At 46.3% G+C, this 24,096-nt stretch overlaps 1 protein-coding gene across 2 annotated transcripts in view; it reads left to right on the top strand.

Annotated features, from left to right (window-relative positions):
• The window catches only part of LOC119977715, a 52,186-nt gene that overhangs the window by 8,282 nt on the left and 19,808 nt on the right, over window positions 1–24,096 (top strand). For both annotated transcript variants that reach the window (XM_038818899.1, XM_038818900.1), the window contains exons 2-6: window positions 7,526–7,713; window positions 7,821–8,010; window positions 12,137–12,221; window positions 20,715–20,877; window positions 21,037–21,193. In XM_038818899.1, the coding sequence (XP_038674827.1) occupies window positions 7,657–7,713; window positions 7,821–8,010; window positions 12,137–12,221; window positions 20,715–20,877; window positions 21,037–21,193 (652 nt within the window). In that variant the 5' untranslated portion in view covers window positions 7,526–7,656. The remainder of the gene's footprint in view (window positions 1–7,525; window positions 7,714–7,820; window positions 8,011–12,136; window positions 12,222–20,714; window positions 20,878–21,036; window positions 21,194–24,096) is intronic.

Here is a 24,096-nt window from a genome sequence, read left to right as displayed (position 1 = left end):
GCATGGATGCAGAAGGATCTCAAGTTGGCGAAGTTCCGGCATATGTTATTATATGTCAGATTACAGGATGACTTCCCAACAGCTCAACAGCCCTATTCCCAAAAACAACGGGAGCTGAGTGTAGACCAGTGTTCTTCAAACTTTTTGTCCGGGGACCCATTTTTACCAACCGCCAACCTTCGGGACCCAACCCGGACGACCTTCACGATCCACGCTGGCCGACCTTCGCGACCCACGCCGGCCGACCTTCGTGATCCACGCCGGCCGACCATTGCGACCCGCGCCGGCTGACCTTCGCGACCCACCATTTTCTCTTACCTTGTTTGTTGCTGACAAAAATGGAGGAAATGGTTTGGGTTCCTTTGGCCCCAATGGTCTCTTTGGTCTCTTTGGCCCCCTGAACTTTAAAATAAAGGCTGTGACCATATAAAAAAAAATGAACCGATGATCGGGCACGCATGCGCAGTGCTGCTGAATTTTCTTTATCTGTTCCTGGCCATTTTGAAGGCCGTTCGCAGCCGGCATTATTAAAAGCCGGCTGCTGCGGCTGCTGCGGCTGTTGTGCGCGGATTTGCGTGATCGGGAGCGCCGCGATGGATGGCTCCGTGACCCTCTCGTCACCCGCCCACGGGTTGCGCCCCCGGGTTTGACAATGCCTGTGTGGAAGATGGCACCGTCCTGTGGGAAGCATGCCTGATAATCCCACCGCTGGGCCAGGAATTGATCCTGAAGGACAGTGGTCACCCAGGAGCTTCAGAAATGAAGATGCTGGCTCAAAGCCACGTCTAGTGGCCTGGAATCATTGGGGACATCAAGTGTACCGTGCATAGTTGCCCAGTATGTCAGGGGCACCAAAGACCCCCACCTATGACCTCCCGGGAATGGCCAGGTTGCCCCTGGGTAAGGTTTTTTATGGATCCATGTTTTTTTTTATAGTCCTGGTGGACACCCATTCCTATAGAATGTCCTCCACCACATTGAAGGCCACCGTCGAGAAATTAAGGTGCTCATTTAGTACTCACGAGATTCCTGAAGTCCGTGTCACCGTCAGAAGGATACCATTCACAAATGAAGAGTTTGCTACTTTCACGCATATGAACGGAATCAAACATATCCGATCCGCCCCCTTACGACCCGTTTTCCATTGGTCTGGCCAAACGGGTGATCCAGACATTGAAGAGAGGCATGAGGAAGCAGACTCCCTGGACACGTGATGGACAAGATTCCCTTTTAACTGTAGAACCACATTGCATTTTACAACAGGGTTGGCGCCAGTAGAGCTGCTGATGGGCGAATGCTTCAGAACCTGATTAAGCCTGACTTTCCCAGACTTGGGAAGGAAAGTACAGCTGCAACAAGACTCACAGGCAGATTATGCATCTTGTCCCGTTCAGTTTCTGGTCAACGGTAAGCCCCAAGATGTTGATTGTGGGGGATTCAGTGATTGTTAGATCCTCTCTTGTTAGAGATGGTCATTGCCCGACACTTGCTCGAATGTGGTGTAAATGGACAAATGCAGCATGGATTTTTTTTTTTCCATTTTAGAGTACCCAATTATTTTTTTTCCAATTAATTTTTTTATCATAAAATTTACAGTGCAGAAGGAGGCCATTCGGCACATCGAGTCTGCACCAGCTCTTGGAAAGAGCACCCTACCCAAGGTCAACATCTCCGCCCCATCCCCATTAACCCCACCCAACACTTAAGGGCAATTTTGGAGACTAAGGGCAATTTATCATGGCCAATCCACCTAACCTGCACATCTTTGGACTGTGGGAGGAAACCGGAGCACCCGGCGGAAACCCACGCACACACGTGGAGGATGTGCAGACTCTGCACAGACAGTGACCCAAGCCGGAATTGAACCTGGGACTCTGGAGCTATGAAGCAATTGTGCTATCCACAATGCTACCGTGTTGCCCAAATTAAGTGGCAATTTAGTGTGACCAGTCCACCTAACTTTCACATCTTTGGGTTGTGGGGGTGAAACCCACGCAGACCTGGGGAGAATGTGCAAACTCCATATGGACAGTGACCCAGGTCCTCAATGCCGCAGTCCCAGTGCTAACCACTGTGCCACATGCCATCCTGTCAGCATGGATTAATGAAAGGAAAATCATGCTTGACAGATCTATTGGAATTCTTTGAAGCTGTAACTAGTAGAATTGATCAGGGAGACCCGGTGGATGTGGTTTATTTAGATTTTCAGAAGGTTTTCTACAAGGTGCCACATAGCAGATTAATATGTAAACTTAAAGCGCATGGGATTACGGGTCATGTCTTGAGATGGATAGAAAGTTGGTTAGCAGACAGGAAGCCAAAAAGTTGGAATAAATGGACCTTTTTCTGATTGACAGGCGGTGAATAGTGGGATGCCACAGTGATCTGTGCTAGGACCCCAACTGTTCACATTATTTATTAATATTTTGGACAAGAGAACTAAATGTAATCTCTCCAAATTTGCAGATGATACAAAGTTGGGTGGGAGGGTGAGCTGTGAGGAGGATGCAGAGATGCTTCAGTGGGATTTGCACACCTTGGCCCAGATGCTCCGATTTGAAGACAAATGCTGATGCTGGCATGGGAACAGTGGCGTTTTATGCCAGAAAAAATGGCGCAAAAGCTGCACCGATCCTCCGTCTGGTGGGGGGCTAGCAAGCATGCAGTGTAAAGCCTCCGGCCCAGCTTTACCCCCGGATTCGGCCGGAGAATTGCCTGGTCCGTGGCAGCGACCTGCAGCGCCCGCGCCATGCAACATGGCGCGGCCGTGTGCGGACCCGGCCTTCCACACACTGTCACCCAGTAATCCTCCACACCACCCCGGACCACCCCCCAGTGCCCCAACTCCCGCCAAAGCCCCCACCGCCTGCGGAACAGTTCCCCCCCAACTGTGGCGGAGATGGACTCAGTCCGCAGTCGCCACGCCGGTTTCACGGAAACATATAGCATGAGTGACCCATGCCGTCGGGAACTCGGCCCATCGGGGGCGGAGCATCATCTGAGGCCGAATATTATGACATGTGGTGTATTCTTCGAGTGCTCCGTTTTCGAGGGCACGGTGCAGCGCAAAGGCAGCGATGCCCCTGATTTTGGTGCAAACAGGGATTCTCCGGCCGATCGCTGAACGTGATTTCAGCATCGGCGACCGGAGAATTCCGCCACTTGAGTGAGTGGGCACAAGGATGGCAGATGCAGCGAAATGTGCATAAATGTGAGGATATCCACTTCAGTAGCAAAAATAGGAAGGCAGATTATTATTTGAATAGGTGTAAATTGAGAGAGGTGGTTACACAGCAACCTTGGTGTCCTCTGGCATTATTCTCTAAAAGTAAATACAGAGGTAAAACAGGCAGTAAAGAAGGCAAATAGTATGTTAGCCTTCATAGTGAGAGGATTATGACAACAATGGTTTCATGTTCATCATTAGACTTTTAATTCCAGATATTTTATTGAATTGAGTTTAAATTGCATCAACTGCCATGGTGGAATTTGAACCCAGGTCCCCAGATCATTATCCAGGGTCTCTGGGTTACTAGCCCAGCGATAATACCACTGTTGTGTTATGCTTCCTTATTTAGCATAAGCTGCTTCCTTGATGTATGCTCTGGCAAAGGAAGGTTCAGACTTGGAGATAGGTTTAACACATTTATTGAACAGTTAACAATTCTCCTACTTGAGTTCGACTCTCCGGCTAATCTTGCTATAGTAACTCAGTCTAACTAACCATCTACTGTAAGCCATGCGGTGGCTGTGATGCTTCTGATTTGCCCCTGTCCTTCTCTCAAAGTGTCACCCGTGGAAAGAGAAAGCATGTGTGCGCTGTCCTTTTATATGGGTCGCCCCCTTGTGGTAGTGTCACCTCTGGGTGTCTTGACTGCCCATTGGTCTTGTCCTATTCTATGTGTTCATTAGCTGTTTGTCTGCATGTCATGTTTCTGGTGCTCTCTCTAGTGTTTACTTAGTTGTAGTGTATTTACATTAACCCCTTGTGTATTTACAGTGATGCATATCACCACAACCACCGCCTCACTGAGGTGAGGAGAAATTTCTTCACCCAGAGTGGTGAATGTGTGGAATTTGCGACCACAGAAAGTAGTTGAGGGCAAAACATTGTGTAATTTCAGGAAAGAATTAGATATAGCTCTTGGGTCTAAAGGGATCAAGGGATATGGGGCCAGAAGGCAGGATCCGGGTATTGAACTTGATGATCAGCGATGATCATAATGAATGACGGAGCAGGCTCGAAGGGCTGAATGGCTTCCTCCTGCTTCTATTTTCAATGTTTTTATGTCAAGCTTGGATGTGGTCCCGGCCTTGCTGCATTTGGACATGGACTGCTTCATTATGTGAGGAGTCATGAATGGTGCTGAACATTGTGCAATCATCTGCAAACAACCCCATCTTTGACCTTATGAAAGTAAGGTCATTGATGAAACAGCAGAAGACGGGTTTCCCCAAGTATTAATTGCAGCATTCAATAAATAACAGGCTTGTAAAACAACATTCAGGGCAGTCAATTTAACTGAACAGCTGGCAGATTTGTGGAGGTCAGGGAGATAGGTTTTGGAGCAGAAGGGCATTTATTTTGTGAAATTCTTGCGATCCTATAATGTGATGATGCTGAGGAGTGGTCCTCCATTTACAAAATGTTGAAGAGAAGGTTCCAATATTGAGATGCTTGAGGAGCGGCTGCAGGGGACTGTGATCATTGAGGTAGGTGCATGGCTATCAGAGCAGAGCAAGCCTAAGGCAATGTTACCCAACCGGCCTGTTCTTGGCTGTAAGCTTAGATAATAGCATACAGCCAGTTTATATAAGATGCATTATTATTGCATTTGTTGGCAATATGCAGGCATGTAAATATAGTACTTAAAGCTAATCTGATGTTTTAAACCACCTTCAGCCAGGTATCCAGACTGTGGTGAGAGTTGAACATAGACGCTACCAGAACATTGTGAATCAGACAGGAATAGCAGAAGGATGACTATTCGTGAAGTAGGGGAAGGGAGAAAGGTGGAGAAAAGTACTGGGGCCCATGAATACGACTAATGACATGTGTGGGAATGCATTGTAGGCTGGGACTGGATAGTAAGGGATCACACTTTCTCTGTCTTTCTCTATCACACTCTTACTAGTTCTATGGACGTCTATCTGACACTTATCATGTCGATCCCTTAGCCTTAGCTTCTCCATCACACATTTTTCTTCTCTGCTCGTCCCCTTCATTTATTTTGTTCTCTGTCTTAGTTTTTCACTTTTTTGTTTCATTCTCTATTCTCCTGGTTTAGCTCTCTCAGCTAAATCGCTGGCTTTTAAAGCAGGCCAGCAGCACGGTTCGATTCCCGTACCAGCCTCCCCGGACAGGCGCCGGAATGTGGCGACTAGGGGCTTTTCACAGTAACTTCATTGAAGCCTACTCGTGACAATAAGCGATTTTCATTTTCATTTTCATTTCATGGTCGATGTTGATTTTAGTTTTTTTACAACAAAAGTGTTAAAACATGAAATTTTGTTGTACGATCTTTTGCATTGGCAATTCATATCTCTATTTAAAAGTTATCAGTCTCTCCGGGAATTGGAACATGTGGGCCACCTATAAAGTCTCCAACATAGGTTCAAAGAGTAGACTGAGAGCTCCATCCCATTCACTGCTTGCATTTTCATTCATTTAGGATGTAGATTTGTATGTGGAGCACGCTTTGGTGAGGAGCACATATAAAGAGTGTTGAAAAAGGTGCTAAATATGTTCCATTTTTGTAACTAATCAGTCAAATCTCTGCACTCAATTATCTAATTCAATGGCCTTGTGCGCAATTTTACCGGAAAGATCCCTTAGCCTTAGCTTCTCCATCACACATTTTTCTTCTCTGCTCGTCCCCTTCATTTATTTTGTTCTCTGTCTTAGTTTTTCACTTTTTTGTTCCATTCTCTATTCTCCTGGTTTAGCTCTCTCAGCTAAATCGCTGGCTTTTAAAGCAGGCCAGCAGCACGGTTCGATTCCCGTACCAGCCTCCCCGGACAGGCGCCGGAATGTGGCGACTAGGGGCTTTTCACAGTAACTTCATTGAAGTCTACTCGTGATAATAAACGATTTTCATTTTTCATTTTTTTCATTTCCTCCATTTCTCTTTTGCTTCTGCCTTTCAAATTTTCACCAGCTCTTCACCGACTTTTGCTTTCTCCCAGTTGTCTCTTTGATATTTCAGATGGTGGGAGGGGCTGCCCAGGGTTACCGTCCAGTATATCTGGGAGCAAACAGCATGAGGCAGACATTTATTGAAGTGGTATCTGAAACAGTTTTGGGAGGAATATTCAGCGAGCTATTCGCCACCGCCAGCTGCTCTTGGTGAAGGTACATCAATCACATTGATGTCCTGGTATTTGTGTCAGGACAATCTCAGTTGACTCTGTGGAAGTCCGTGTGATAACATTGTGTGAGGTGAGGAGAATCGCTCCAATGTGTGCATAACATCCACAAAAGAGTCAGCAGGCTGGCAGGGCCAGGCCCTATAGTGTTGCAGAGTATTTTGAGTGTCATGGATACAGCTGAGCACAAATGTGCAGTGTCCACTTGCAGCTAGCACCTGACATATTGGGCTAATATCACCCTATTCTAACCTTTGGTACCGTTATGGTTGCCATATCATTAAATGAATATAGAGATGCTGGAGAAAGTTTTCCAAGGACAATACCTGATCTCTGAGATATGGGCGAGATTCTAGGCCACGTTTTCCCGGTGACCGGAGAATCCCGCCCGAGGTCAATGGATTTTTCCATAGTCGCCATCTCGCCCGTGGCTTTCTTGCGGCGAGCAGGGCGGGAGAATCTAGCTCTATATCTATCATGAAAGGATGAATAGGCTGCTTCCTTTCTCTTGAAAATAAAAAGCCGAGGGTGAACTTATAGACATCTTTAACGTTCGGAAAGGCTTTGATAGAATGGATACAGAGGGAATGTGGCTGTGATACCTTGAGGCAGGAGCTGGTTTGTTGCAAACAAATGCAAACTTTATTGGGAACATACATTGAGATGTTTACAGGCTCGCTCTCATCTTGCTAACCAGAATATAGTACAGGCACCACCCACAGGGTGATTGGTAGGAGGGAAGGGCAGCCACATTCATTACCACAGCTTCCATATGTGAGGAGGAGCAAAACTAAGAGTCATGAATATAAGATTGTCGCTTTAAATCAAATAGCGAATTCAGTACAAATTTCTTCACCCAGAGAGTGGTAAGAATGTTTACAAATGTTTCAAAATGGCTATCACACAAAGTGCAAAAATATTCAGGTTCGCCACAAACATCACATTGCAGTCTTGAGGTGCTTCAATGCAGCCAAAGAAACGTTACCGACATTTCGGAATGGTCATTACCAATGGTGCAAAGGCATTTGAGTTGTCTGCAGAGATCAAGCTTTGCAGATACACTGCCATTCTGAAGCTGAGGGCACTGTCACATTAAATCTGCTGGGGTGAAATGCAGTCCACATGCTTTCCTTTATCAGCTTTGTTTATCCTAACCCAGGCAACCAGACTGTATCCCTTGGCAACAGAAGGCACAGCCTCTTCGGTCTGCGAATGAAAAGCTGAAACAGATTAATCTCCACAAAGTGATCTAAAGGATTCGGAAATAATAACAAAGCTTTTCCGTATGATATGGACCTGATTCTAACATCATATGTAAAGGACGTAACCAATCCTGTTGCTGTTCAGGTAAACTCACAATCAGCACGATTATGCTTATTATATGTGTCAAGATAAAAAAAACTCAATCTTATAGGTTTTGTAAATGTGATTTCCCTCCCTCCTTCCCACTGTAGTGCACCGAGCTTCCAGAGCATTTGCGATACTGTCCAGAAGTGAAGGATCATCACAGAAAAACAAAGAAAAGCAAAGAGGCAGCGAATGCTCAAAAAGGAACGAAGAAGGCGCACACAAAGGGAAAAGAAAGCAAAAAACATGGAAAGAGAAAAGCAGACCTGAGGCCAAGTGCATCTGATCTTTGCCGATGTGAGAATAGAGAATTTATATTTCTTTCATGATCATTGCAATCCTGTAATGGAAAAATAATTTTGAAAATAAAGTGGAAGGTATTTCACAGAAAGCGTTTCTGGGGTTTGGGAACACTGCCCCTCTTTTAACAGGCCGGCGTCAAACAGAATTAAAAGTGGGTGATGGGCATGCAGATTTCTGATTGGTCAGCTCCATGCCGTATTAATACAGGTAGCAGAAAATGGGATGGGACCAATAGCTGAAATAGGCATTAAAGGTTTGCATATGCAAATCGAGACCCAATGTTTATTTGATGTCCTGTTTTTAAAAGAAAATTATTATTTAAAAAGAAATTACAATTAAGGGACAATTTAGCATGGCCAATTCACCTACCCTGCACATCTTTGGGTTGTGGGGGCAAGACCCACGCAGACCCGGGGAGAATGTGCAAATTCCACACGGTCAGTAATCCGGGGCTGGGATGGAACCCGGGTCCTCAACACCCTGGGGCAGCAGTGCTAACCAGTGCTCCTCCCCATTTGTTAAATTGAGTGGCATGATGCATTCAAGCCGACCCATGACCAAATCAGCAGTCCTTAAAGGGACCACCACCGGACGGATTTGGAGCCAGGAGAAGTAACCTGCTGACCACATTGCATTTACCATTGCCACCCTCCCACTGGCACCCACCCCTCCCAGGGTCCACATCCACATCCTTCTTTCCCTTCCCCCTCCACTTCCTTCCCTCCGGTTTCTTCCCACCCATTCCCTGTCATTATACCCTCCCTTTCTGGAGTTTAACAACGAGGATAAAACATTAAACACAAAAAAATTGCATTATGATACAATATTCCTTTACTCCCCCTTTAGCTCACCAATTACCCACGGATTTTAAATTACATCTTAATCTACAATGGTCTCATTAACACAAAGTCCCTCTTAAGCACACAAGATGACTATGGGCAAATACACACTTCTAATTCTTCTCTCATAATAATAATGCTTTCCTTAGCGGTTTGTAATTCAAAATCCAGACCAAGGTTCCAAATGACACTTAAACAAAGCTTCTGATCCAATTTAAACAGCAAATCCAGTCCAGGATTTTATTCCAATCACTTTGACTTAACTTTGATACAAACTCTGAGATCTAACTACTGATTTCCATAGTTATTTCAAGTAACTTCAGTATCTTTCTGGCATGTCTGTCTTTACTGTTCTAGTACCTTTAATTCAGACTTCTTGGAAACGTCTCTTAATTTCTCTAGTTTCCTTAACTAGTTGCCCTTCAAATCTCTGTATTTGTTTTCCTTGTTTAAAATAAATTTAAAGTACCCAATTCATTTTTTTCCAATTAAGGGACAATTTAGTGTGGCCAATCCACCTATCCTGCACATCTTTGGGTTGTGGGGGCGAAACCCACGCAAGCACGGGGAGAATGTGCAAACTCCACACGGACAGCGACCCGGGCCGGGATCAAACCAGGGCTAACCCACTGCACCACCATACTGCCCTGTACTTGTTTTCCTAACCATTACTCCATGGTATGGCTTTTCTTCCAGAAAAGCTGAGAGAGATGTTCCCTCTGTAGCCTTCCAAAGAAATTTATTTTAGAAGAGCTATGAGAGCTGTCTTCTCTCTCATTATCTATCTCAAACTGTCCACAAATAAGCTAAACTAAAACATACAAGTTTTTCTACCTTACATGTCTTTGTCCAGTACGCATCTAACTATAGGGTTTACCCTTCCATGCACAGAAACATTAAATTAAACACAGTTAAAACTATGGGTGCGATCAAACCAAAAGAAAACAAGTCCATTTTGGGTAGGATTAAACAGGTTGTTCCCGGTACCTGTAGTGCTGGTAATTACCCCCCCTATACAATACTCTGTTGTGTTTTGGGGCCTCAACTGTCACTCCACAGTCTGTAGGATCTGTTTGAAACACATTTAGCTCGACAGCATCCCCCTCTCTCTCTCCGCATGTCTCTCCCCGTCTATGCAACGCTTACCCCGCCTCTCTCTCTCTCGCTCCATATTGCCCTCGTCCCCTCTCTGTTCTTCCCTCCTCTCTTTCTCCATATTGCTTTCCCCCTCTCTCTCTATGTCGCTCTCTCTCTGTGTTGCTCTCCCCCTCACCACATCACTCTCCCCCTTCTCTCCACATCACTCTCCCCCTCTCTTTCCGCATGACTCCTCCCCTTTCTCTCCGTCTCACTCTTCCCCTCTCTCTCCGCATCACTCTTCCCCTCTCTCTCCGTCTCACTCGCTCCTCTCTCTCCACATGACTCTTCCTCTCTCTCCACATCACTCTTCCCCTCTCTCTCCGTCTCACTCTTCCCCTCTCTCACTCTCCACGATGCTCTACCACCCCTCTCTCTCTTTGTGTTGCCCTTCTTCCTCTCTCCTTATTGCTCTCCTATTCTCTCTCTCCACTTGGGCTTTCTCTGTCCGCGTTGCTCTTCCCCCCTCTCTCTCTGTTGCTCTCTCTCTGTCACTCTCCCCTTCTCGCTCTCTCTGCATCACTCTCCCCTCTCTCTCTGCATTACCCTCCCCCTCTCTCTTTCTGTGTGACCCTCCTCCCTCTCTCTCTCCTTATTGCTCTCCCGCTCTCTCTCTCCGTGTTGCTCTTTCTCCCCGTTGCTCTTCACCCCCTCTCCGTGTTGCTCTCTCTCTGTCACTCTCCCCCCTCTCTCCCTCCACATCACTCTCCCCCTCACTCTCTCTGTATTGCTTTCCCCCTCTCCGTCGCTCTACCCCACCTCTCTCTCCACATTGTTATTTCCTTCAAATTTACATGCCATCCTTACCTGGAACTGTATTTTTTCACTTTTGCTTGGTCAAATCCATGTAGCTCCTCCCTAACAGCACTGGGATCAACATCTACTGTGAGGACTGCAGTGGTTTAAGAAGACAGCTCACCATCAGATTTGCAAGGGCAATTACGGCTGGGTTTAAATGCTGTTCCAACCAGCAACACCCACATCCCATGAAAGTATATATTTAAAAGATGAGCACAAAGCAGTCCATCAGAAAAATGCAAACAAGACTTTGCACTTTGTTTGGAAATGATGGGAAGTTAAATGTGTGTTTAATTTTAGTACGTTGTCTGGATATTGTGTTGGCATTTCTGTGCGTCATTTCTTATTCTCTATGTGTAGAGTGGACTATTATGTACGAAACCATTTCATGAATTAAGTCCCAGTGATCCGCCTGCTGCATGGAACAATATCTGCATTATGCTATTTACAAAGTGCTTTTTAATTTTATTGTGTTTTTACAGGATTTTTAAGTCTATAATTATTTAAGCAAATCTCAGTGCTACTCTATCCATAAAGAATTCCGTATGAGTGGCAGATAATCACCCAGAATCTGTGAAGAATACTGTTGCTCATTTGGAGCAATGACCTTCTGGCTGGAAAAGCACTGATAAGTGTTCACTAATGTAAAATTCTCACTAACAGTGTCAGTCCACAGTCTGTCGGATCTATTTGAAACACATTTACTCGACAGCATCCCCCTCCCCTGCCACGTCTTCCATAATAAAGGACAAGAGCAGCAATGTTGTGGGAACACCATCACCTTCAAGTTCTCCGTCAAGACCACATACTATCCTGACCCTGTCATTGATTTCCCTGAGTGTCGCTGGGTCAAAATCCTGAAACTGTCCACCCAGCACCATTGTGGGAGCACATGGCCACCATGGCTCAAGGATAAGGCCAGGCAATAACATCGGCTTTGCCAGCATTATCCACATCCCAAGAGCTAAGAGGGAAAATTCTCCCTCAGCAAAACTTTAACACGGGAATAGTTGAGGGACAGAACAGGAGACATTTTAAGTTAAGACTAGGGAAATGTTTGAAACGGATGAAGGTGTAGGGGAATCAGAAGTGAGATGGTTTTGGATTGTTCAGGCACGTTTAGCTGAATAGTATTCTGCCTTCCTATAAACCTTTCTGTCTCCGTGTCTACAAAACTCTGTCCTGAACTCAAGAGGTTCCTGCTCTTCCCCAGTAGAATTCTGGAGCATCGCGATATTAATTTGATAGATAGTGAGGAGATTTCCTCATCTGTTTCTCTGCCGCAAGTCTTTGTGTTTTAAGCTGAAAAGTATATTTCATTACCCCAAATTATCTGCCTTTTCTAGGGGGGTCTCAGGCCTTCGATCCATATCAAACTACATCTCAGCGTGATTTTATTTATCGACCAGGTTCTGTGCCTGACCAACTTCGGTGAGTCTGAATCAAAACACCTAGTGATATGTGCTTTCCCCACTCCATTATATCTGTCATAGAGTCATAGAGGTCTACAGCACAGAGCCAGTCTAAAACATCCACCCAAGTATTCTGATCCCATTTTCCAGCATTTGGCCCATAGCCCTGTATGCCTTGGCATTGCAAGTGCACATCTAAATACTTCCTGAATGCCATGAAGGTCTCTGCCTCCAACACCGTTTCAGGCACTAAGTTCCAGACTCCCACCACCTACTGGATGAAAAGGGTTTCCTCACATCTCCTCTAAACCACCTGCCCCTCATGTTAAAACTATACCCCCAGGTCATTGATCCCTTCACCAAGGGGAAATGTTTCGTCCTGTCTACTCTATTCTATTGGGGCAGCACGGTACCATAGTGGTTAGCACAATTGCTTCACAGCTCCAGGTCCTAGGTTCGATTCCCGGCTTGGGTCACTGTCTGTGCGGAGTCTGCATGTTCTCCCCGTGTCTGCGTGGGTTTCCTCCGGGTGTTCAGGTTTCCTCCCACAGTCCAAAGATGTGCAGGCCAGGTGGATTGGTCATGTTAAATTGCCCTTAGGTGTCCAAAATTGCCCTTAGAGTTGGGTGGGGTTACTGGGTTGTGGGGATGGGGTGGGGGTGTGGTCTTGGGTAGTGTGCTCTTTCAAAAAAGCCGGTGCAGACTCGATGGGCCGAATGGCCTCCGTCTGTACTGTAAATTCCATGATTCTATAACCATGAGTTCAATGTGTAAAAAAAAATCTATGCCCCTCAGAATTTTATATATCTCATAAATGTCCCTCCTCAGCTTCCTGTGCTCCAAGAAAAAGCAATCTCTGTCTATCCAATCTTTCTTCATAACTAAAATTCTCCAGCCAGGTAACATCCTGGTAAATCTCCTCTGCACCCTTTCCAGGGCTTTCGCATCCCTCCTATAATCTGGATTCCATAACTGCACGCAATACTCTAGTTGTGTTCTGAACAATATTTTACACAGTTCCAGCATAACCTCCCTGCCCTTAAATTTGATGCCTTGGCTAGTAAATGCAAGTGGCCTGCTACTTCAAGGGACCAGTGTACAAGCACACCAAGGTTCCTCTGATTCTCGGTGCTTCACAGCTTCCTGCCGTTTATCATATATCCCCTTGCCTTGTTTGTCCTGCCCAAGTGCATCACCTCACACTTATCTGGATTGAATTCCATTTGACACTGACCAGCCCATCTGACCAACCCGTCTATATTCTAAGGCTATCCTCAGGCCTGAATTCTAAGGCTATCCTCCTCACTATTTACCACCCCACCAATTTTTGTTTCATCTGCAAACTTACTGATAAACCTTCCTACATTCAAGTCTAACTCATTTATATAAACAAAAAACAGCAAGGGCCCCAACACTGATCCCTGCAGGACCCCACTGAGCATAGGCTTCCAGTCAGAAAATACCCCTCGACCATCAACCTCTGCTTTCTGCACTCAGCAATTTGGATCCAATTTTCCAAATTTCCTTGGACCCCATGGGCTCTTACCTTTGCTATCAGTCTCCCATGTGGGACCTTATCAAGCCTTGCTGAAGTCCAGGTAGACTACGTCAAATATATTGCCCTGATCTATGCACCTTTTCCAAAAATTCAATCAAGTTGGTCAGACATGAAGTCGCTTTAAGAAACCCATGCTGACTGTTCTTGATTAATCGCTGCCTCTCCAAATGCAAATTAATTCTGTCTCTCAGAATTATTTCCAATAGTTTCCCCACCACTGAGGTTAGACTGACTGGCCTGTAATTTCCTGGTTGATCCGTTCCTCCCTTCTTGAATAATGGTACCACATTAGCTATCCTCCATTCCTCCTGCACGTCTCCTGTGGCCAGAGAGGAATTGAAAATTATTACCAACGCCCCTGCTATTCCCTCCCTTGTCTCACTCAACAGTCTGGGATATGTTTCATCTGGCCCTGGAGATTTGTCTACTTTTAAGCCTGCCAGACCACTCAGAACCTCCTCTCTGTCTATGTTAATTTTGTTTCATTTTATCACAGTCCCTCTCCCTGATTTCTATACCCACATCGTTCCTCTCACTAGTGAACACTGACACAAAGTATTCATTTAGATCCCTACCTATGCCCTCTGGCTCCACACACAAATTACCACTGTGGTCCTTTTAAAAAAATTTAGTGTACCCAATTCATTTTTTTCCAATTAAGGGGCAATTTAGCGTGGCCAATCCGCCTACCCATCTTTGGGTTGTGGGGGTGAGGTCCACGCAGACATGGGGAGAATGTGCAATCTCCACATCGACAGTGACCCGGGACCGGGACCGAACCCGGCCCTTGGCTCTATGAGGCAGCAGTGCTAACCATGCGCCACTGTGCCTCCCTACCACTGTGGTCCTGAATGGGTCCTATTCTTTCCCTAGTTATACTTAATGTACTTGTAAAACAACTTGAATTTTCCTTTATTTTATCTGTCAGTAACCTTTCATGTCCCATTTTTGCTCTCCGAATTTTCTTTTTAAGTTCCCTCTTGAACATTCTTTACACCTCGAGGGCGTCTGCTGTTTTGAGTCATCGACATCTGTCATAAGCCTCCCTTTCCCCCGTATGCCAGGCCTTGTATCCCTCGATATCCAGGGTTCATTGGATTTGTCGGTCCCAACCTTTTTCTTGATTGGAACATGTTGGTCCTGCACTCTCCCTATTTCCTTCTTGAATGCTTCCCACTGCTCTGTCACAGATTTACCACTCTGGCCAAATCATATCTGATCTCATTAAAATTGCACCTCCCCCAGTTTAGAACTTTGATTTCACCCCATCCTTGTCCTTTTCAACAGCAATCTTGAATCTGACAGAATTTTAAAAAAAATTTAGGGCGCGATTCTCCGCAAATGCGGAGAGTTGTAAAGGCTGCCGTGAAACCGGCCGTGTTTCACGGCAGCCTCCGCGCCCCCTCCCGGGACCCGATTCACCCCCCCCGGTCGGGGCTAGCATCGCGGCCCCGGGAAGAACGGCTTAGCGGCACCGCGGACTGATCCTGCGGGGCAGCGGAGGGACAAAGAGTGCGCCGGAATCGGACCCGCTGCCCGCGATCGGTGGCATGGTTGTGCAGAACGGCACTTTGCTTCCGTTTTCACGAACTGTGATAGCAGGTGTGTGTAAATTCGTGAAAACGGCCGTAAAGGCCTGGGAAATCGGCCCATCGGATAGGGAAGAATCGCTGCTCACCGTAAAAAAACGGCGAGCAGCGATTTGTGTCGTGTGGCGGCCGTGGGGGGGGGGGGGGGGGGGGGGGGGGGGGAGAATAGCGGGAGGTCGGGAAAAATGTCGGGAAGGCCCTCCCGCTATTCTCCGACCCGTCGTGGGGGGTGGAGAATCGCGCCCTTAGAGTACTGAATTCTTTTTTTCCCCCAATTAACAGCCAATTTAACATGGCCAATCCACCTAGCCTGCACACCTTTGGGTTGTGGGGGCAAGATCCATGCAAACACGGGGAGAATGTGCAAACCCCACATGGACAGTGACCTGGGGCTGGGATCCTCGATGCCATGAGACAGCAGTGCTAACCACTGCACCACCGTGCCACCTCGTATCTAGCGGAATTATGATCTCTGTCTGTAAAAAGCTTCCCCACTGATACTTTAACCACTTTCACGACTTTGTTACCTAAAATTAAGACCAGGACCACCCACTCTCTTCTATGTACTGGCTTAAAACGTTCTCCTGGATGCATTTTAAGAACTCTGCTCGCTCTAAACCTTGCACGCTATGGCTACCCCAGTTAATGTTGGGAAAGTTGAAATCTCCCACTGTCACAACCCTACTATTTTTACATTTCTCTGAAATTTGCCGACATATCTGCTCTTCTATTTCTCTCGGACTGTTGGGGGGACTATAGAACACTCCCAGCAACACTCTTTTTTGGGTTTTAGGTTCTATCCATATGACTTCATTTGGAGAGCCCTCTAAGATGCCGTCCCGCCTTACTGCTGTAATTGATTCCCTGATCAAAATTGTAACACCACCTCCTCTTTTACCCCCTTCTCTGAATCGCCTGAAGATCATATATACTGGGACATTAAGCTGCAAATCCTGCCCCTCTCTCAACCATGTCTAAGTGACAGAAATTACATCATACCCTTATGTTTTAACTTGTGTCCTCAACTCATCTGCCCTGCGTTAAAATACATACCATCCAATCTTCGAAACTCCCTTGTGACTTAATTGGCACATTCCTTCTATGCCTCCCTGATGGAGTTCATAAAGGGCAGGTCGTGCCTAACTAATTTAGTGGAATTTTTTGAGGACATTACCAGTGCAATAGATAACGGGGAGCCAATGGATGTGGTATATCTGGATTTCCAGAAAGCCTTTGACAAGGTGCCACACAAAAGGTTGCTGCATAAGATAAAGATGCATGGCATTAAGGGTAAAGTAGTAGCATGGATAGTGGATTGGTTAATTAATAGAAAGCAAAGAGTGTGGATTAATGGGTGTTTCTCTGGTTGGCAATCAGTAGCTAGTGGTGTCCCTCAGGGATCCGTGTTGGGCCCACAATTGTTCACAATTTACATAGATGATTTGGAGTTGGGGACCAAGGGCAATGTGTCCAAGTTTGCAGATGACACTAAGATGAGTGATAAAGCGAAAAGTGCAGAGGATACTGGAAGTCTGCAGAGGGATTTGGATAGGTTAAGTGAATGGCTAGGGTCTGGCAGATGAAATACAATGTTGACAAATGTGAGGTTATCCATTTTGGTAGGAATAACAGCAAACGGGATTATTATTTAAACAATAAAATATTAAAGCATGCCGCTGTGCAGAGAGACCTGGGTGTGCTAGTGCATTAGTCACAGAAAGTTGGTTTACAGGTGCAACAGGTGATGTTGAAGGCAAATGGAATTTTCTCCTTCATTGCTAGAGGGATGGAGTTTAAGACGAGGGAGGTTATGTTGCAATTGTATAAGGTGTTAGTGAGGCCACACCTGGAGTATTATGTTCAGTTTTGCCTCCTTACTTGAGAAAGGACATACTGACACTGGAGGGTTTGCAGAGGAGATTCACTAGGTTAATCCCAGAGCTGAAGGGGTTGGATTATGAGGAGAGGTTGAGTAGACTGGGACTGTACTCGTTGGAATTTAGAAGGATGAGGGGGGACCTTATAGAAACATTTAAAATTATGAAGGGAATAGATAGGATAGGTGCGGGCAGGTTGTTTCCACTAGCGGGTGAAAGCAGAACTAGGGGACATAGCCTCAAAATAAGGGGAAGTAGATTTAGGACTGAGTTTAGGAGGAACTTCTTCACCCAAAGGGTTGTGAATCTATGGAATTCCTTGCCCAGTGAATCAGTTGAGGCGCCTTCATTACATGTTTTTAAGGTAAAGATAGATAGTTTTTTGAAGAATAAAGGGATTAAGGGTTATGGTGTTCGGGCCGGAAAGTGGAGCTGAGTCCACAAAAGATCAGCCATGATCTCATTGAATGGCGGAGCAGGCTCGAGGGGCCAGATGGCCTACTCCTGCTCCTAGTTCTTATGTTCTTCTGATGCACTTGCTGTCTCTTCTAATTTTGGCGGTGAATCTCCCCCTTCTGAACCTTCCCTCAGGATCCCACCCCCCAGCCCAGTTAGTTTAAATCCTCCCCAAAAGTACTTGCAAGCCTCCCTCCAGGGATGCTGATCCCTTTTTGGTTCAAGTGCAACCCATCCACCTTGTACAGGTCCCACCATCCCCAAAAATGGTCTCAATGCCACAGAAATCTAAAGCCCCCTCCCTCTTGCACTATCTCCAGCCACTCACTCACCTGGACTAACCCTTTGAAGATTGAGTAGAAATGTTCACAGGAGCTTTATAAAACAAGGCATGATAATGAGACCTGAGGAGATAATGGGTCAAATTATGACAAGCGTGGTCAAAAAGGTAGGTTTTCAGAAGAATCTTAAAGGACTGAGTTGGAGAGGTGCCAGGCATTTATGGCCGAGGTAACCGAAGGCATGGCCACCAATGGTGAAGTGATTAAAATCGGGGATGTCCAAGAGGCCAGAATTAGAGGAGCACAGATACTTGAAGAGTTTTTTGGGGCTTGAGGGGATTACAGAAATAGTGAGGGGTGGGGCCGTGGAGGGATTTGAAAACAAGGATGAGAATTTTAAAATGAAGACCAGGAGCTAATGTTGATCAGTGAACATAGGGGTGATAGGGAGCAGGACGGTGCAAGGTAAGGCAAGGGGGGAAGGGTTTTGGATGACCTCCAGTTTACAGAGGGTAGAATATGGCAGACCAGGCAGGAGTGTGTTGACCTAGTTAAGTCTAGAGTTGATGTTGGTATGAATGAGAATTTCAGCGCAGATGAGCTGAGATAGAGGTGAAGCCCGTCATGTTACAGAAGTGGAAATAGGTGACCTTAGCAACGGCAGAAATATGTGATCGGAAACACATCTCAGATGACACCAAGGCTGTGATCAGACTGGCATAATCTCAGACTTTTGCTCGGGAGAGGAAGGGTGACGGTAGCTGGAGAATAGAGTTTGGAGCAGGATATTTAACTAGAGTAAATTCCTGCTCATCTAGTACTGGATGTCAGATAAACATTCTGATAATATAGCAATCAAAATACATTGGTGCACTTAATATTGTTGAACAGATTTCAATTGCCTGATTTGAGCATGCGATTGAAATTGTCTTTCAATCATTTTTCAAACCCTCTGTAACTTATTCCATCCAGACGAACACATGAAGTTTGCTGCTCATACCCCTTCCACTCATACTTAGAAGTCGCAGCGTGTTAATCCAGTGAGAAATTACATTTGTACTAACAACGGGTGGAATTTTCCCTCTGGGGAAAAGGTCCCAAGCCGGGATGGGGGCAGAGCCGATTTCCTGTCATGGAGGCCATTGGGAATTTGTGCTGTTGTGCGTGATCCTGGTGGTATTAAAAATGAATTGGGGGGTTTTGCGATGTTCTGTATGGTGAAGTGAGCTGGACGGCTCGCACCCTGGCATCATATCTGAACACCAGGTTTAAAATCCCTGGACTTACCTGACACACCTATGGAGACAGAAGATGGTTCCCTGAGGAAAGAAGATGGGCTTCCAGGAACTCTCTGAGGTTGGAAGACTGACTTCCTCAAAGATAAGGCTGGAAGATCCATATTCTTCAGCTAAGTGCTGATATGTACACGCCACGTTGATCCAGATGTGGTCTGGAGAGAATGATTTACCACTGGTGTTGCAGACGATCGGGCATAGGCAGGCGATTCCAATTGGGCCTCCATCTGCATCCCATTAGCAGGATGCAAATGAGATTCACACCATCCTCTGGTGTCCTGCTTTGGTGGTAGGGGGTGGAAGATCTAACCATAATATTAAACCGATTGTTGGAGCTCCTACCGTACAGCCCCCCGCTGCCCACCATTTTACTCGCCACGCGGGGCAAGGAAAAAGTCCACCCATTTTCTGGAAATCTGAGATAAATGACTGAGAATCTTTTGTTATGTAATGATAATTCTCTTCAGGTTCATATTTTTTATGACCATTACACTATGGAATGGACTATGTAGAAGATATATAGGGCACGATTGAACGGACGCAACGAGGCTGTTAAATCTCGCAAGAGGCCTCTTGCAAGATTTGCGATGCTCCAAATGCCTCGTGTGATCTTGCAACATCTTGCTGAGTGAGATCCAGATTTACATGTTTAAGTGAGCAGATAGGCTCAGTTAAATATGTCGCCGCCCGATGCTCCCGAGACCTGGGAACGAATGCCCGCGCCTGGGAGAACTTGCCATGGCGGCGTTTAGCATTGGTCAACACAAACATGGACCTGGCATAACGGCACCTGGGGGATCTCACAGGCCATTGGAGAGCCCCGGGTGGTCAGGCTCTGGGCAGCGTGGTACCCTGGCACTTCTGCTGCCACCGGGCACCTTGGCACTGCTAGTTGGCACCTTGACGCTTCTATCTGGGATGGCAGGGGCAATGCCAGTTTGCCTGTCTGGCAGTGCCAAGGTACCTGGTTGCCTGTGCCAGGATCTGGCCCAGGGATGCCCTGCCCTTTTGAGGTGCGGTGAGGGGGGATCGAGGACACCCGAACAGTTAAGTTGGGGCATGGGGGGAGGTTTTCGGAGGCGGCGGTGGGAATGTTGAGGAGGGTCGGGAGATTGGGGCAACATTTAAAAATGGTGCCCTGATCTCTTCCAGCACTGCCGAACTCAAAGTCAGTGCAGGAAATGAAGGTTAGTGAAGGAAATGAAGGAAACAGCGGGCGTTTCCAACTTACCGAAATAAAATAGAGTTCCGTTTGATAGCAGGGTCGAGATACATCCCGGCAAACGCACCCAAAACGGGATTTTTGTTCCCGTTAAACCGCGCCTATTGATTTTCTATTAAAGTACGGCAGATGGAGTGAGTTCATTTAACTGTGCCAGAGTTTCCAAGTTGTGAAGATCCTAGTCCTTTAATTTGTGTTTTGTTTATTTGTTCCCTTTTTGTTGTCCTTCTGCAGCACTGGATCATCAAATGGGTATACTTTCCCATTTCAGCTCCATGAGCCTATTGGTGGCACCACATACACAAATAACTATCCCTGGAAGACTTCCTCCAGCCAACAGCCCATGCGGCGTGCAGCGTCACCACGACACAAGGACGATACTATTCAGAAATGCAAGGTAAGCAATATTGACAGATACTCCTCATAATAAACTTTAGAGATGGCTTATGTTTTACTCATGTAGGAAACATCTTGAACATAAACAGAACCGCATTATAGTGTCAAAACAATTCTCCTCTCCTGGTTATAACCTCATTTGTAAATTGTATTATTATAGTGTTTGCTGCTATGGAAACTACTCACGGAGGACCCGGAGGCCTACCAAAGAGTCAAAACATGTTTCATGAAATCATTGTCTTCTGAAGACATGCAGAAAGTAGTTGCATGCCAGTTTGATACAATATACCGGCAGGATTACCTGGGAGTACAGCAAGGTAGGGCTGCACTGAACATCCATTGTTACGTCATTCGAGCTTGTAAGAATTGCGAAGATACAAAATGCGTTTCTCAGTGTTGTAAAATGTAAAGCCCTTTATTGGAGTATGGAAGTGCTGAATACTTGTCGAGTCATTTCAAAATGTTAGGCTGCTCTTTGGTTAGGGTGACCCTTTCCTGACCTGCCACATTGCATATGTCAAACTATTGGTTCTAATTATTGATGTCCTTTCCATCGCAATGTTTAATGCCCCTTTTAGTGATTTTGGAATTTTTAGTGGTAATGATCATTTTCGGGTTCCTGCTGGTTGATTAAGAGGCACAAGATTGCAAATGTTCTACTGTGCCCAGACTATTTGTTTGGAGATCTGCAGTTAAATACCTGGTTGCTGTACTTGGTGCCTTTGGCTGGTGCTGGAGAACCAGAAAGTCATGAGACCAAAGGAAGGGAGTGGGTGGGGGGGGGGGGGGGGGAACGAGGGTAAAATTCCTCACTGACCTGCAGCATTCAGATATCTTTACAGCACTCCCTGCATCTTTGAAAATCATCCAGTTCGCGGAGTTCTCAAAGATAATTTCTTTGCTCGTGGTTTGGGATATTCATCACTGAAGAAAGTCAGGTGAAAGAGATGAGATTACTCCCTCCGATCTGATCAGCCAGGTCACACTGAGCTTGCAGGAGGGCATTCCAAGAGCAGCACCAGGCCAACCTAAAAATGAGGTGTCAACCTGTGAAGCTACAATTCAGGGTTTACCTGTGCGCCAAGCAGCATACAATAGACAAGAGCTAAGTGTCCCACAACCAACACATCAGATGAAAGCTCTGCAGCCCTGTCACATCCAGTCATGAATGTTGGAAGAAAGGGCGGTACGGTGGTGCAGTGGTTAGCGCTGCTGCCTATGGTGCCGAGGATCCGGTTTGATCCCGGCACCGGGTTACTGTCTGTCCGGAGTTTGCACATTCTCCCTGTGTCTACGTGGGTTTCACCCTCACAACCCAAAGTAATGCAGGGTAGGTGGATTGCCCCTTAATTGGAAAAAGAATTGGGTACTCATTTGCAACAATCTTCAGCCAGGAGTACCAAGTGAATGATTCACCTCATCCTCCTCCTGCGATTTCCAGCAACATAGATGCCAGTCTTCAGCCAGTGAGTTTATGCAAGGCCAGCATTTGTTTCCCACTGCTAACTTGATTGGCTAATGAGGCTATTTCAGTGGGGCAGTTAAGAGTCAACCACATTGCTGCGGGTCTGGAGTCACATGTTGGCCAGACTGGCATTAGTGAACCAGGTGGGTTCTTTACTACAATCGATGATAGTTGCCGTTACTGAGACTAGCTTTATATTCCCGATTTATTAATTGAATTCAAATTCAGTCAGCAGCGGTGGTGGGGTTTGAACCCATTTCTCCAGAGAATTAGCCCAGGCCTCTGGAATACTGGTCTAGTGACATTACCACTGCATCACAGTCTCCTAATAGCAAGAAATGCTGAAAGCACTGGATATTGGGGCTGGAGCACAGTGGGCTAAGCAGTTGGCTTGTAATGCAGAACAAGACCAGCAGCGTGGGTTCAATTCCCGTACCGGCCTCCCCAAACAGGAGCCGGAATGTGACGACTAGGGGCTTTTCACAGTAACTTCATTGAAGCCTACTTCTGACAATAAGCAATTATTCTTCTTCTTCTATTCCATTCTACTGCAAAGGCTATGGGCCCCAACAACACTCCATCAGTAGTACTGGAAATATGTGTTCCAGAAACTGCCCGCCCCTAGCCAAGTTGTCCTGGTAGAGCTACAACACCAGCGTCCATAGGGGGCACAGTAGTACAGTGGGTAGCACAAGTTGCTTCACAGCTCCAGGATCCCAGGTTTGATTCCCGGCTTGGGTCACTGTGTGGAGTTTGCACTTTCACCCCGTGCATGCGTGGGTTTCCTCCAGGGGCTCCGGTCTCCTCCCACAGCCTGAAGATGTGCAGGTTAGGTGGATTGGCCATGCTAAATTGCCCTTAGTGTCCAAAAAGATGAAATGAAAATCGCTTATTGTCACGAGTAGGCTTCAATGAAGTTACTGTGAAAAGCCCCTAGTCGCCACCTTCCGGCGCCTGTCCGGGGAGGTGGTACAGGAATCGAACTGTGCTGCTGGCCTGCTTTAAAAGCCAGCGATTTAGCCCAGTGAGCTAAACCAGCCCCTACAGTTAGGTGGGGTTACTGGGTTACGGGGATAGGGTGGAGTTGTGGGCTTAGGCGGGGTGCTCTTTCAAAGGGCCAATGCAGACTCGATGGGCTGAATGGCCTCCTTCTGCACTGCAAATTCTGTGTTCCATGTTCTATGTTCAAATCTACCCAGCAATGTGGAAAATTGTCAGGTATTTCCACAAGATGCAGGGAAAATCCAAACTGGCCAATTATTGACCCACCCTTGGTTATCTGCAAAATGATGGATGGTGTCATTGACAATGCCATCAATCTGTTCAGCAATAACCTGCTCACTGATGCTCAGTTTGGGTTCTGCCAGGGCCACTCAGCTCCTGACCTCACTACAGCCTTGTTTCAAACATGGACAAAAGAGCTGAAATCAAGAGATGAGGTGATATTATTCACTGCCCTTGTCATCAAAGAAGGATATGACAGAGTGTGGCATCAAGGGTCCCCAGCAAAATTGGAGTCAATAGGAATTGGGGAAAACTCTCCACCAGTTGGAATCATACTTAGCACAAAAGAAGGTTGTTGAGGTTGTTGGAGGTCAATCATCTCCGTTCCTCAACATTATTATAGGAGGTTATCAGGGTAGTGTCCTAAGCCCAACCATCTTAATCTGCTTCCCTCCATCTTAAGGTCAGCAGAAGGCAGGATTTTCGCTGATGACCGCACAATGTTCAAACACCATCCTTAGCTACTGAAGC

Source organism: Scyliorhinus canicula, chromosome 14 (genome assembly GCF_902713615.1).
Source record: "Scyliorhinus canicula chromosome 14, sScyCan1.1, whole genome shotgun sequence".
Taxonomy (NCBI): domain Eukaryota; kingdom Metazoa; phylum Chordata; class Chondrichthyes; order Carcharhiniformes; family Scyliorhinidae; genus Scyliorhinus; species Scyliorhinus canicula.
This window is presented reverse-complemented; position numbering and strand designations above follow the sequence as displayed.